The sequence below is a fragment of the Esox lucius genome, chromosome 1 (assembly GCF_011004845.1).
Source record: "Esox lucius isolate fEsoLuc1 chromosome 1, fEsoLuc1.pri, whole genome shotgun sequence".
NCBI lineage: Eukaryota > Metazoa > Chordata > Actinopteri > Esociformes > Esocidae > Esox > Esox lucius.
The window spans coordinates 38588803-38601965 of NC_047569.1; the positions used below are offsets into that span (position 1 = coordinate 38588803).

The following is a 13163-nucleotide window of genomic DNA, read 5'->3' on the forward strand; positions in this document are numbered from 1 at the left end:
TAGCCAGTTGATGAGCGTTACCATGTTTTCACAAACATTTTGTTCACCTTGCCTGGTTACTTAGTTTAGATGGACGGCCAGCTTTAGGAAGAGTCTTGGTGGTTTCACACTTCTTGCATTTTACAATGATGGAGTCCACTGTGCTCCTGGGAACTGTCTATGCTTTAGCAATATTTATAACCTTCCCAAGATCTATGCCTCAACACAATCTCAGTGGTCTATAGCGAGTTCTTTGCACTTCATGGCTTGGGTTTTTCTCTCACATGCATTGTGAAGTGTGGGACCTTATTTAAACAGGTGTGTTCATTTATCATGTTCAATAAATTGAATTTGCCACAGGTGGACTCCAAAAGTTCTAGAGATGTCTCAAGGCTGATTAAAGGACAAAGGATGCATTTGAGCTCAATCTGGAGTGTCATGTCATAGGGTCGAAATACTTATGGATATATAGATATGTATAGTATATTAGTTCATAATTTGCAATACATTTAAACAGAAAACATGCTTTGTCCTCATGGGGTATTGTGTGTAGCAAAAAATATATATCTAATCAATTATAAATTGTGTCTATAACACATCAAAATGTGGTTAAATCGAAGGCCTCTGAATATTCCAAATGCAATGTACATGAAGTGGACCAATCAAAATTGCACACATTATCATAGTTTGAGTGGCTTGGTTGAGCAATGAAACATGGAAAAAGTATGTAGCAGTATCAATAACTAAACTTCCGTTTTTTTGCTCACACATTCTGCTAACCTTAATAACTACTCAACTCAAGATCAAACAAGCAGGAGCTGGGTGGACTCTTCTAGGGTTAATGTTCGCCAGAGAAGGAAAGATCCCTAGATGCAGTTCATGTGGTTTACATGGCAACAACAGATGGCTAGCGCTATTTGACTCCGCCGCTGCACTCATTAGAATATTCTCTTTGGTATGCAAATAATTTTATTACACAACACTAACAGCTTTCACCCTCTTCTGTAGGAAAACAATATTGGGAAATGGGCTGTTGAGATTACTGTAAGGATAACCACATCGAGTGGCTTTTCGGTTGGATTCCATTAAAAAGAAGATAACACTCCAGACAAGAGAACTATTAAGCTGTATTATTTCACAGTGCTCATGTTGCCAGGCTTAATGTTATTGCTCTCTCCTTTTGCAAGGCTCAGCATAACCCTGGCTGACTGAACATCTTTACGGAAGCAGGATGTCATAGACACGAAATTATAGATTAACACAAGTTCTGTTCATTCCATTTTAATGAGACATTGAGAACCGGATTAACAGTCTGGCATGCGTCCTGGGGCCCCCAAAATATTAAACGGTGCTTAGGGGTTGTGGGGCTCTCAGATAGGATATTAGAATGTGTCAAATTGACAGGAATACTTTCAGAACTGGTAAGAAAAATAATCTTAGCCACGGGGAATGCTGCTACATAGAATTTAAAATCTCAAGATGTTTCAAATAAAGAAATGACAAAACCGCAAAAAATGTAATTTAGTTTGGGAATTAGATTTCCACAAAAAAATGGGAACTGGAGACTAGTACTGTAAGAATACGGGTCAGAGCCAGAGGTTTGGTCCCAACTGCAGAGCGGGTGGATTAAATTTTAATGTAAGATCCAGAGACGGGCAACAAACACAAAATACAAGCAGAGGTTGGTGCACAGAAAGACTCAAAAGTACAGACTAGGATTTGGCTAGCTCGAAAAACAAAAGGCAGGCTAGGCTGATGCAGGCTTAGCATGTTGTACACCTACAAACAATAACTCACACAGAAAGGTGTATGGACCTAGGCTGAATACAGGAGGGGTGATGAGGAACAGGTGTTTAGAATTCCGGTGATTGAAAGCAGGGAGGAACAGTGCGTTTGTGGGAGCTGGAATCTTGGGACTCGGAGGCTGTGTCATCCTGTTGAGGTGTTTGTGGGCTCGAGTATGCAGATCTTAGTGCTCATGGGCAGAAATGCGGAACCTGGCTCAGGAGATATTCACTGGAGTTTGAACACCCTCAACCTACAACAAAAACAGTAAATATATTGTTTTTTACGAATCAGGAGAAACATTTTGGGAGACCAAGATTCAGGTTGAACATTATGCAGACCAAGATTCAGGTTGATTTGAATGCTCATCAGATTCATTAACACAGGCTACCCAATTCTACCAATTCATGGTTTTGAAATGAATCCTTTTGTGAATAAATATCAAAATCGTGGCTGTCCGTGTCCCTCTCATTTAAGAGCCATTATAACAATCTGATTTTGATGTCTATCTATCATGTGTCAGTTTATTTGCATTGATTTTGAAGTGTTAATTTCCTCCTTTCAGAGATTGTTTATAATTGAATTCCTAATTAAATAAACCTATATGAAATCACAGGCTGTGTTTAGACCACCAGCTCAAATAATATGCTGACAAAAAGGGCCCGCCCCCAGAAGGAACAAATGGTGAGTCTGAGTCGGGTGTCTCACTGACTATTGTCTTTTTTGATGCTCCTTTGTGCTTTTTAGAGCCTGTCAATCAATCATTCTCTACTGAAACTCCAATTGAGATGGAGAGACAGAGAAGAAACGGGTTAGGGGCTCGGGGTCCGGGGTCCGGGAACAGAGATAAGTGGATGAGTGGAGCAAGAGAGAGAGCGAGGAAGATGGGGAGATAGAGAAAGAAAAGATGTGAGGGGATCCAGGAAGGCGGTGTGTGGAGGGAGGAAGAGGAGATAAGTGTGTGAGTAGTGAGAGAGAGAGAGAGAGTGAGAGGGGGGGGATAGAGAGAGGAAACCGGGAGGATAGACTCTCCCTGTTTAAAACACAAGCCACGACGGGCATCGTTGCCTTCAATAGGAGGATGCAAACAAGCTTTCACATTTCCCCCAAATGTCTTTTAGTTCCCAACGTGACGGCTAAGAGGATCCCTGCTGAGCACAGAGACACACACACTGATAGGAAGTTATTAGCGATTTAGAACGTAGTTACCAGGAGACAGAGCCGCTAGTAAGAATTGGCCAATGAACAACAAGGCATGTACACAAACAGAAAGATAGTTAGCGGAGATCCTTGTACACAGAGAGACAGACAGCTAGTTTTTGGTGTCCATGGACACAGAGACAAAGAGTTTGTAGCTGTCCATTTAAACAGACTAAGAGACAAACAACTATAGTAGCTATTTATGAAGACAGACTGTTTCGAGTGGTGATTTGGAAGATAAAGTAAAGTTTGGGAATAGCCCCCCATTCAGACCCTTCTTCAAAAGGACTTGATGAGATGAGACGCAGGGGAAATAGATGGCCAATTTATTGTCAATGGCTGGAGACGACCCTTCTGGGGCTTATCCCCTAGCAGTGGCAGTATGTCAGAGGCTTTCAGACCCAATCAATACATGAATCTGAAGCTCTTAAGAATGAGCCAATAAGTCAAGAGACACCCTCCCCAAGCAGCCCTCCCTTTTCGAAAAGAAAATTCGCATTACCACTGGAATCCAGATGGAATAACACATGTGATTAATATTCAGGGCTCATGGTTCCTTACTTGTTTTGACTTGTATCATGATTGTAAATTAGATTTGTTCTGATATTTCTTTATTTACATTCTTAATTATTTGATTAAAATTTGACATCTTCTAAAGTAGCAATTGTCCTGTAACTAGCCTTTAGTTTCATGGCAAAGTTACAAGGATGAGTTACAAGGGTAAGATACATGAATGTGTGACAAGACCCTAAACAAGTATGAGTTACAAATATGATTTACAAGGTTGTGTTACACGGATGAGTTATGTGACAGAGTTACAAAGACGAGTTACAGGGATGATTTACAGGGTTAAGTTACATGATGGAATTGCATGGATGAGTTACAGGGATTAGTTAAAGAGATTAATTAGAGGGGTTCGTTAGACAGACAGGATTGATAACAATGTCAGCTATGATGTGAGTTAGTATGGTTGGGAGTTGACTCAAATCAACTCACATTTCATTTGTTACATGCAGGGCTTGACACTGGAACCATGTTCCAGCATTCCTTTTTTAGGCAAACGAGGAACAAGCCTTATTAACACATACATTTTGATGAACATAGTCTAATGTGTGATTTCATCCCAAGTCAGGCGCTGGTAACATGCTTCGTAACAAACCGGTGGCCACTGACAGTAAGATGCCTATTTAAGGGTCCCTTTCCAAAAACACTGTTAAAAGAGAATCTCCAAAAATACAAACAGGACACTATAAGCCAAGGAATACACACACAATAAATAACAAACTAAAATAACAAATTTCCAGCTAGCCATCAGAAGTAAAAGGCCTGGCGGAGGTTCATGAGTAGCGGAGGTTTATATACACATAGGAGGGAGGTGACCAAGCAACAGGAGAAAATATAAACAGCAGCATTACAGCATGTATGTATGGACGGATGCGCCGTGTGTGTGTATGTACATTTCATGTGTCAGTGTGTGTATGTACATGTAATGTGTCAGTGTGTGTATGTGTGTGTGTTGGTGTACATGTTATGTTTGTGTGTGCGGTGTGTGTAGAAAGGGCCAGCCTCTGGCTCTGAGGGAAACTTGATGTTCTGGACTGTGCTGATTGCTCTGTCTCCTCTTACATGTATCAGAGGGCTGCTATTGGCCAGGTCATACTCACCTCTACTGCTGAGGTGAGGTGTCAGGTTCTACCAGTTAAATACATTCTGGCACTCTGGTATGCCCCAAACCACGACCACTTCAGTATTTTACACACTGAGTTAAATCTATTGGAGTCTGTTATGAATGTTATTAATGGTTGCTGCTCATAGACAGGAAGTACTTGGATTTCTCTGGACATGACTGCCTTGTCTCCCTGATAGCCTGAGAGGTGAGACAGCTAGTATCATTGACAGCACAGATTCATATAACCAGCGAGGTGAGACAGGAAATATAATCGACAGCACAGATTTAAAAACAAAAAATTGTAAGAGGATGTTACTGAGGGGGTAGAGTGCCTGTGGTGGAGTATAGTGTCTGGGGGGGGTAGAGTGTCTGGGGGGGGGGTAGAGTGTCTGGGGGGGGGGTAGAGTGTCTGGGACGGGTAGAGTGTCTGGGACGGGTAGAGTGTCTGGGACGGGTAGAGTGTCTGGGGGGTTGAGTGTCTTGGGGGGGTTAGAGTGTCTTGGGGGGGTTAGAGTGTCTTGGACGGAAGAGTGTCTGGGTAGGTAGAGTGTCTGTGAGCGGTAATGTCTGAGGGAGTAGAGTGTCTGAGGGAGTAGAGTGTCTGGGGGGGTTGAGTGTCTGGGGGGGTTGAGTGTCTGAGGGGGTCAGAATGTCTGGGGGATAGAGTGTCTTGGGGTTAGAGTGTCTGGGTGGGTGGAGTGTCTGGAGGGGGGGAGCGTGTCTGGGTGTTAGAATGTCTGGGTGGGTAGAGTGGCTAGGGGGTAGAGTGTCTGGGGGATAGAGTGTCCGGGTGGAGTGTCTGGGGGTAGAGTGTCTGGGGGTTAGAATGTCTGGGTGGAGTGTCTGGGGGGTAGAGTGTCTGGGTGGAGTGTCTGGGGGGTAGAGTGTCTGGGGGAATAGAGTGTCCGTGGGGGTTGAGTGTCTGTGGGGGGGTAGAGTGTCTGTGGGGGATTGAGTGTTTGTGGGAGGGGTTAGAGTGTCTGTTAGGGTTGAGTGTCTGGGGTGGTAGAATGTCTGTGGGGTTAAAGTGTCTGGGGGTATAGAGTATCTGGCGCTGTCACTCCTTTTTTCTTTTTGTGTGTGTGCGTGTTAGTACTATTATACTTGTGAGGTCCAGATGTCGTCACTAGTAACCAATGGCAAATCATGACTAGTGAGGACGTTTTGCTGGTTATTATATAATATATAAAATTCTTTTTTAGGATTGGGGTTAATGTTACGGTTTAGGTTAGGGTTAGGTGTTTGATTATTAATTGGAAAATCAATGGAAAACATTTGTGATCCTAAAAAAGTCCTTGCGAGTACAAGACAATAAAAGTGTGTGTGTGGGTGCATGACATGTCACATGGCAAGAGGTCCAGGTCCAGGTCAGCTGGTTGGTATATCCCCAATGGCTGTGGTCTCAGAACAACATAACTATGGATTTGGGTTGGATATTAGCATATCTGCACCAATGGACTATAAATTATATTTTAGGTCAGTCTGGGTTAAGGCACCCCCAACCCCAGAATGACCTTATAACCCCTGTCTGACCTTATTCCCAATTTGACCCAAATAGCGCAAACTAGCTAAACACAAGCCCCAACTGGCCCCAGCCAGCCCTTTGCCCCAGCTGGCCCCAGCCAGTCCTTAGCCCCAGCCAGCTGCCAGCTAATGCCCAGTTAGCCCTTAACCCCAGCTAGCCCACAGTCAGCCCTTAGCCCCTGCTAGTAACCAGCCAGCCCTTAGCCCCAGCTAGTAACCAGCCAGCCCTTAGCCCCAGCTAGCCCCAAGCGTGCCCTTAGCCACAGCTAGTCACCAGCCCTTAGCCAAAGCAAGCCCCCAGGCAGCCCTAAGACCTAACCCTTTCCTGTAGAAATCACACTGAGGTCAAAGGAAAGTAATAAAAGGAAAGGAATAAAAACACCACGTTATCCTGATGTAATAACAAGCCGAAAACATAGCCATGGAAACGTCTCTTTCCCACCCAGTTTACTAATACAGGATTAAAGTCATTGTTTACACATTGTGTCACCGGTATAAATCCTGTTATTGGATCTTGTCTGTGTTCTTGGAACATTCCGGGGTTGTTTGGTTTTGTTATTCAGACGTAGATGTGATCTGTCTGTCACCTGCGGATTCCGCCAAGCGCTGCTGAAGACCCATGAGGCAAGGTTTTGGAACGGTTATACTTGATTTAATAAGTATTGACTTGAAATGCTCTGTGTAGCTCAGCTAGTCAAACATGGCACCAGCAACATCAGGGTTGTGGATTTGATTCCCACAGGGAACGAGGAAAAGGATAAGAATGAAAATGTATGTACTGACACTTCTTAGAAGTAAAAATACTATCTGCTTATATGAATGGACCTTGCATAAAATAAGGAAAACAAGGCTCTTCGAGAGAGGGATATGTTTTTATACAGCGAAGTCTGTTCATCTCAGTAGATCATTTCTGCAGTTGTGACAGACACATTTTGGCCCCACAGTAACATCCCACTGCCTCTTCAGTCAGTAACATACCACATAGTCTTTACACTGTACCATAGCACAGCCTCTTCATTCAGTGACCTACCAGAGCCTCTTCAGTCAGTACCACAACACAGCTTGTTGAGTCAGTACCATACCACAGCCTCGACAGTCAGTACCATACCACAGCCTAGGCAGTCAGTATCACTCCAGAGACTAGGCAGTCAGTACCATACCACAGCCCCTTCAGTCAGTACCACACCACAGCCTAGGTAGTCAGGACCACACCACCGCCTAGACAGTCAGTACCACACTACAGCCTTGGCAGTCAGTACCATACTACAGCCTTGGCAGTCAGTACCATACCACAGCCCCTTCAGTCAGTACCACACCACAGCCTCATCAGTCAGTACCATACCACAGCTTCGGCAGTCAGTACCATACCACAGCCTAGGCAGTCAGTACCATACCACAGCCTTGGCAGTCAGTACCATACCACAGCCTCTTCAGTAAGTAACATACCACAGCCTCTTCAGTCAGTAACATACCACAGCTTCGGCAGTCAGTACCATACCACAGCCTCGGCAGTCAGTACCACACCACAGCCTCGGCAGTCAGTACCACACCACAGCCTCTTCAGTCAGTATCACACCACAGCCTCTTCAGTCAGTAACATACCACATCCTCTTCAGTCTGTACCATACCACAGACTAATCTTTCAAAATTCCACTGTTTCATGTAATAAACAACAGTCCACATATCCCATGTTTCTCAGTTCCTCTGAAAAGAACCAGGTGTCCAGAGTGAGGTATCCTGAGGTAAATGACCCTGTCACTCTCAGCACCGACCCCAGAGGAAGGGGACTGAAGCCCAGCAGAGAGGAGGCAGGGCTGTTCCCTGAGCAGGGAAGGACAACATATGACTGACTATCTTTGGCACAAGATGTGCGGGGCGGAATGATGCAGACATTACATGCATGCAGCAACCCAACATATGTACATACGCACACGCACGCACATGCGTACGCACGCACACACACACACGCACACAAAATAATGATCAAAAGAGGGGACACATTATGGGGGGATTCTATTGAGGACACTCAGAAGCAGCCTTGCAAACAACACACGAGGCGCAGTCATCGCGGTTCTCATCACCGCCACAACATCAACAGCCCTGATGATATTTTCTGCTTACCGTGTGCCTTTATCTCCCATGGCAAAATATTGTTCTGGTTGAACCTCGTTTACCCGCAGGAAATAGTCCGCAATAATGCTTTTGGGTCAGAGTCAGAGAGAGAGAGAGAGAGAGAGAGAGAGATGAAAAGATAAAAGAATGTCCTGATGAAACCACTGTGGATGTGCAGCTCAAGCTGGCTGGCTGCGTGAGAGGGTGGTTGAATTGAAGAGGGGATCCTCTCAGTTGGATATCTCTATATGCCGTCTGCTCTCTGCGCTCGTCTCCGGCTCAGCGCACTTAAGAGTGCCTCCCCGGCGATGCCTCAGAGAAAGCCTCAATAATAACAAACGTGATTGATCCGTACGGCCGGGGTCTGCATACGATGGGTTCTTCCTTTACCAGGGCGGTGGAGCGGAGAGCTGGGCTGGTCAAACTGCTCTCGGAAACATTCAGGACTCCAAGCAGTGGGAGACAATCCTCCTAGGGACTATTGTCGGCAGGAAACCTCCTTCTCTTCCACCTGGGTCCTGTTCACATTCAGACGCTCTGACGGCTGCCTCTGCTTTAGCTCTCCCCTACGTAGCTCCTCGCTGCTCTCGCTCTCTCTCTGCCAAGTACTCTCTCTCTCCTCCTCACCCTCCCTTCCTCCCTCCTTTTCTCTTGCTATTGCTCACTCCATCTGTGAGGGCATGGCTGTGTGCATGGATTTGGAAACGGGGGGTGGTCTCTCTCACTCTCTCTAGTCATCCGCCAAAATAATACGATTAGAAAAGCGTTAAATTCTGAGAAAGACCCTCAGTCGGTCCATCCAGACACTGTTGATGTGTTCGCACTGACGTCATTGGCCGCTGCTGTTACGTTGTGTCGTGGATCTGTGCATCGTTCTGTGGCGCTTGTCAATAGAACATTCCGCAAAACACATCACAGGCACAGGATGAACCCCTCCACATGAAGGAAACTCTTCTGTACCCCTCGATCGCTTAAGTGTTTCCTTCACTTCGCTTACCTCCTTCCGTGTAGGATGATGTCAATGGTTGTTAGAATTCTGAGGATGAAGGATGAAGTGAATGGCTGTTCGAATAAAACACCACACAATATATAATGGCAAGTCTGGAAATCTAATCGACTTCATGCATAATTGAGAATGTAAGGCGTGCAATCATAAATTCTCCATCCCTCTCCCTCTTTTCTCCATCTCCTTTCTTCCTGTCTATCTCCCCCCCTCACTCTCTCGCATAACTGCATTTCGCACTTGACTTCCTGTGACTGTGAAGCTATTCACATGGCCGTAAATAACATTTACAGGCAAAAACACAAAAATTAGTTCAATTTTATTCTTTGTAAAATTTACAAAAAGTAAACCTTTCCCAGCAGTGGTACAGCGCAAAAAATAAACGATTAGGTTTGAACTCATTCATACTCCCATTTAGTCCATAACGCTGTACTGTACGAACACCAATAGAATAGATCAGATCAGACAAATAAAAAACATAACATAGCATATACTGTACATACCCTCACATAGCAACACACAACGTAACCGTCTAGATTCTCTCACTCTCACATGCGCGCGCGCGTGCACGCACACATGCACGCACACCCTCTCCTGGTCTTCTCCCTCTGTCCACTGTGGATTTAGGAGACATCCACACTAGGTTGTGATTAGATGCATCCCAATTTTACGGTCGTTAAACAAACTGGTCTTCTGACCAACCACAGCTGATCTAACTGGTCTTTTGACCGATTACAGCTAATCTAACTGTTCTTTTGACTAAGCACAGCTGATGTAACTGGTCTTTTGACCAACCACAGCTGACCAAACTGGTCTTTTGACCAACCACATCTGATCTAACTGGTCTTTTGACCAGTTATTTAAAAAAAAAAGATGCTGGTAATAAATGCAGCCATACTAAATTGGTCAGCTTGGTCAGATCCTAGATGCTGATTGGCTTCCCTTGATAACCCTATTCCCTTTAGAACCCTCAAGATAACCCAATTCCAATTAGAACCACCAGGGTAACCCTATTCCCTTGAGAACCCTCAGGATAACCCTATTCCCTTTAGAACCCTCAGGATAACCATATTCCCTTTAGAACCCTCAAGATAACCCTATTCCCATTAGAACCATCTGGTAACCCTATTCCCTTTAGAAACCTCAAGATAACCCTATTCCATTTAGAACCCTCAGGATAACCCTATTCCCTTTAGAACCCTCAGGATAACCATATTCCATTTAGAACCCTCAAAATAACCCTATTACCTTTAGAACCCTCTGGATAACACTATTATCTTTAGAACCCTCAGGATAACGCTATTCCCTTTAGAACCCTCAAATTAACCATATTCCATTTAGAACCCTCTGGATAACCCTATTCTATTTAGAAGCCTCAAGATAACCCTATTACCTTTAGAACCCTCAGGATTACCCTACTGCCTTAAGAACACTCAGGATAACCCAATTCCCCTTCAGAATCCTCAAGATAGCCATATTCCCTTTAGAACACTCAGGATAACCCCATTCCCATTAGAACCCTCAGGATAACCCTATTCCCATTAGAATCCTCAGGACAGCCCTATTCCCTTTAGAACCCTCAGGATAACCATATTCCCGTTAGAACCCTCAAGACAACCTTATTCCCTTTAGAACCCTCAGAATAACCCTATTCTATACTCAGGGTAGCCATATTCCCTTCAGCCGCTTCATATGTTATGCAGCTTCAATTGATAATAAAACACAGATTACACTATGAGCACTGTGTAATTTCAACACGTTTACGACAGTGGTAGAGATTACACTATCAGCACACTGTAATCTCAACACTTTTACCACGGTGGTAGAGATTACACTATCAGCACACTGTAATCTCAACACTTTTACCACGGTGGTAGAGATTACACTATCAGCACACTGTAATCTCAACACTTTTACCACGGTGATAGAGATTACACTATCAGCACACTGTAATCTCAACACTTTTACCACGGTGGTAGAGATTACACTATCAGCACACTGTAATCTCAACATTTTTACCACGTTGGTAGAGATTACACTATCAGCACACTGTAATCTCAACACTTTTACCACGGTGGTAGAGGTGAATGTCTTTCTTTAAGACAGCAAAGAGCATGATTACATATGTACATCTGCCGTTAAAAGCATTGCTATTAGGATATAAATCCTTATTCTTCAAAGAATTGTCCTAATAGTTGCTCCACAAGCATAACCAATGCTTTTCCTTCCCCAGTACAAATGGTTAGACAGCACATAACTTTAAAACACCAAATACAACCAACATTGTTTTGACAGAAATTATATCAAGATACAGTTATAAATCACTGTATTTTCACTGTAATCACTGTATTATCACTGTAATCACCTGTATTATCACTGTAATCACCGTATTGTCACTGTAATCGCCGTATTATCACTGTAATCACCGTATTGTCACTGTAATCACCGCTTTCCACCCGACAACATGGAGAGAACTAAATTAACACTTGCACATATTGAGAATGACAAAATGCTATGAAACTGTTGTCCCTCTGACAGACCTCTATGACTGTCAGTTCAGAACAAAGGGAGATAGCAGAATGTGTCAGACCTGCAAATGGATACCATCATTGTCAGTTCTGTTCAGACTGGTAGCAAGAGGGAGATAAACAATGAATATGTTCTGAACGTTCTCTCAGTGGAGTGTTGACATCCAATATGTTCTGTACATTCTCTCAGTGGAGTGTTGATATCCAATATGTTCTGTACGTTCTCTCAGTGGAGTGTTGACATCCAATATGTTCTGAATGTTCTCTCAGTGGAGTGTTGACATCCAATATGTTCTGTACATTCTCTCAGTGGAGTGTTGATTTCCAATATGTTCTGTACATTCTCTCAGTGGAGTGTTGATATCCAATATGTTCTGTACGTTCTCTCAGTGGAGTGTTGACATCCAATATGTTCTGTACGTTCTCTCAGTGGAGTGTTGACATCCAATATGTTCTGTACGTTCTCTCAGTGGAGTGTTGACATCCAATATGTTCTGTACATTCTCTCAGTGGAGTGTTGATATCCAATATGTTCTGAACGTTCTCTCAGTGGAGTGTTGACATCCAAAATGTTCTGTATGTTCTCTCAGTGGAATGTTCAACATCTCAATCGATGTTCAGAAGCCTCGTCTCACCGCGAAGCCTGGACTGCGGATCAAGCAGAATCAGCTGGCCAGTCGACCAGGCTGTTGTTCAGATGTCGCTCCAGAGGACGGCACGCCGGCTCTTGTCCACACTGACCACATACTCCCCAGAACCAGACCAGGCCACCGCATTAATGGACGAACTGCCCAGGAGAAGAGGGACAGTCAGACAGAAACAAATGTACATACAGACGGACGGGCGGGAAAACAAACAGTCCCTAAGGCACATTTAAATGACAACCTATTCCTCTCTGAGCTGGGCCAGAACATCAAAGGGCTTTGCCAATGTCATTCTGTTCTAATGTTAAGAGGAAGGTGTCAGGGACCCTTCTGTTCTAAGGTTAGGAGGAAGGTGTCAGGGACCCTTCTATTCTAATGTTAGGAGGAAGGTGTCAGGGACACTTCTGTTCTAAGGTTAGGAGGAAGGGGTCAGGGACCCTTCTGTTCTAATGTTAGGAGGAAGGTGTCAAGGACCCTTCTGTTCTGAGGTTAGGAGGAAGGGGTCAGGGACCCTTCTGTTCTAATGTTAGGAGGAAGGGGTCAGGGACCTTTCTGTTCTAATGTTAGGAAGAAGGGGTCAGGGACCCTTCTGTTCTAATGTTAGGAGGAAGGTGTCAGGGACCCTTCTGTTCTAATGTTAGGAGGAAGGTGTCAAGGACCCTTCTGTTCTGAGGTTAGGAGGAAGGGGTCAGGGACCCTTCTGTTCTAATGTTAGGAGG

General features: G+C 44.3%; 2 protein-coding genes across 4 annotated transcripts in view; both read right to left on the minus strand.

The window, feature by feature from the left end:
• arrb1 (arrestin, beta 1) overlaps window positions 1-9864 on the minus strand; it is a 28719-nt gene extending 18855 nt beyond the window's left edge. The window contains exons 1-2 of the mRNA XM_013135626.4: window positions 9776-9864; window positions 8279-9305 (exon numbers count right to left, since the gene is read on the minus strand). Coding sequence (XP_012991080.2) covers window positions 8279-8298 — 20 coding nt within the window. The 5' untranslated portion in view covers window positions 8299-9305; window positions 9776-9864. The remainder of the gene's footprint in view (window positions 1-8278; window positions 9306-9775) is intronic.
• The window catches only part of LOC105027034 (autophagy-related protein 16-2), a 42225-nt gene continuing 38637 nt past the window's right edge, over window positions 9576-13163 (minus strand). For all 3 annotated transcript variants that reach the window (XM_020047885.3, XM_020047877.3, XM_010898910.5), the window contains one exon: window positions 9576-12587. In XM_020047885.3, coding sequence (XP_019903444.1) covers window positions 12494-12587 — 94 coding nt within the window. In that variant the 3' untranslated portion in view covers window positions 9576-12493. The remainder of the gene's footprint in view (window positions 12588-13163) is intronic.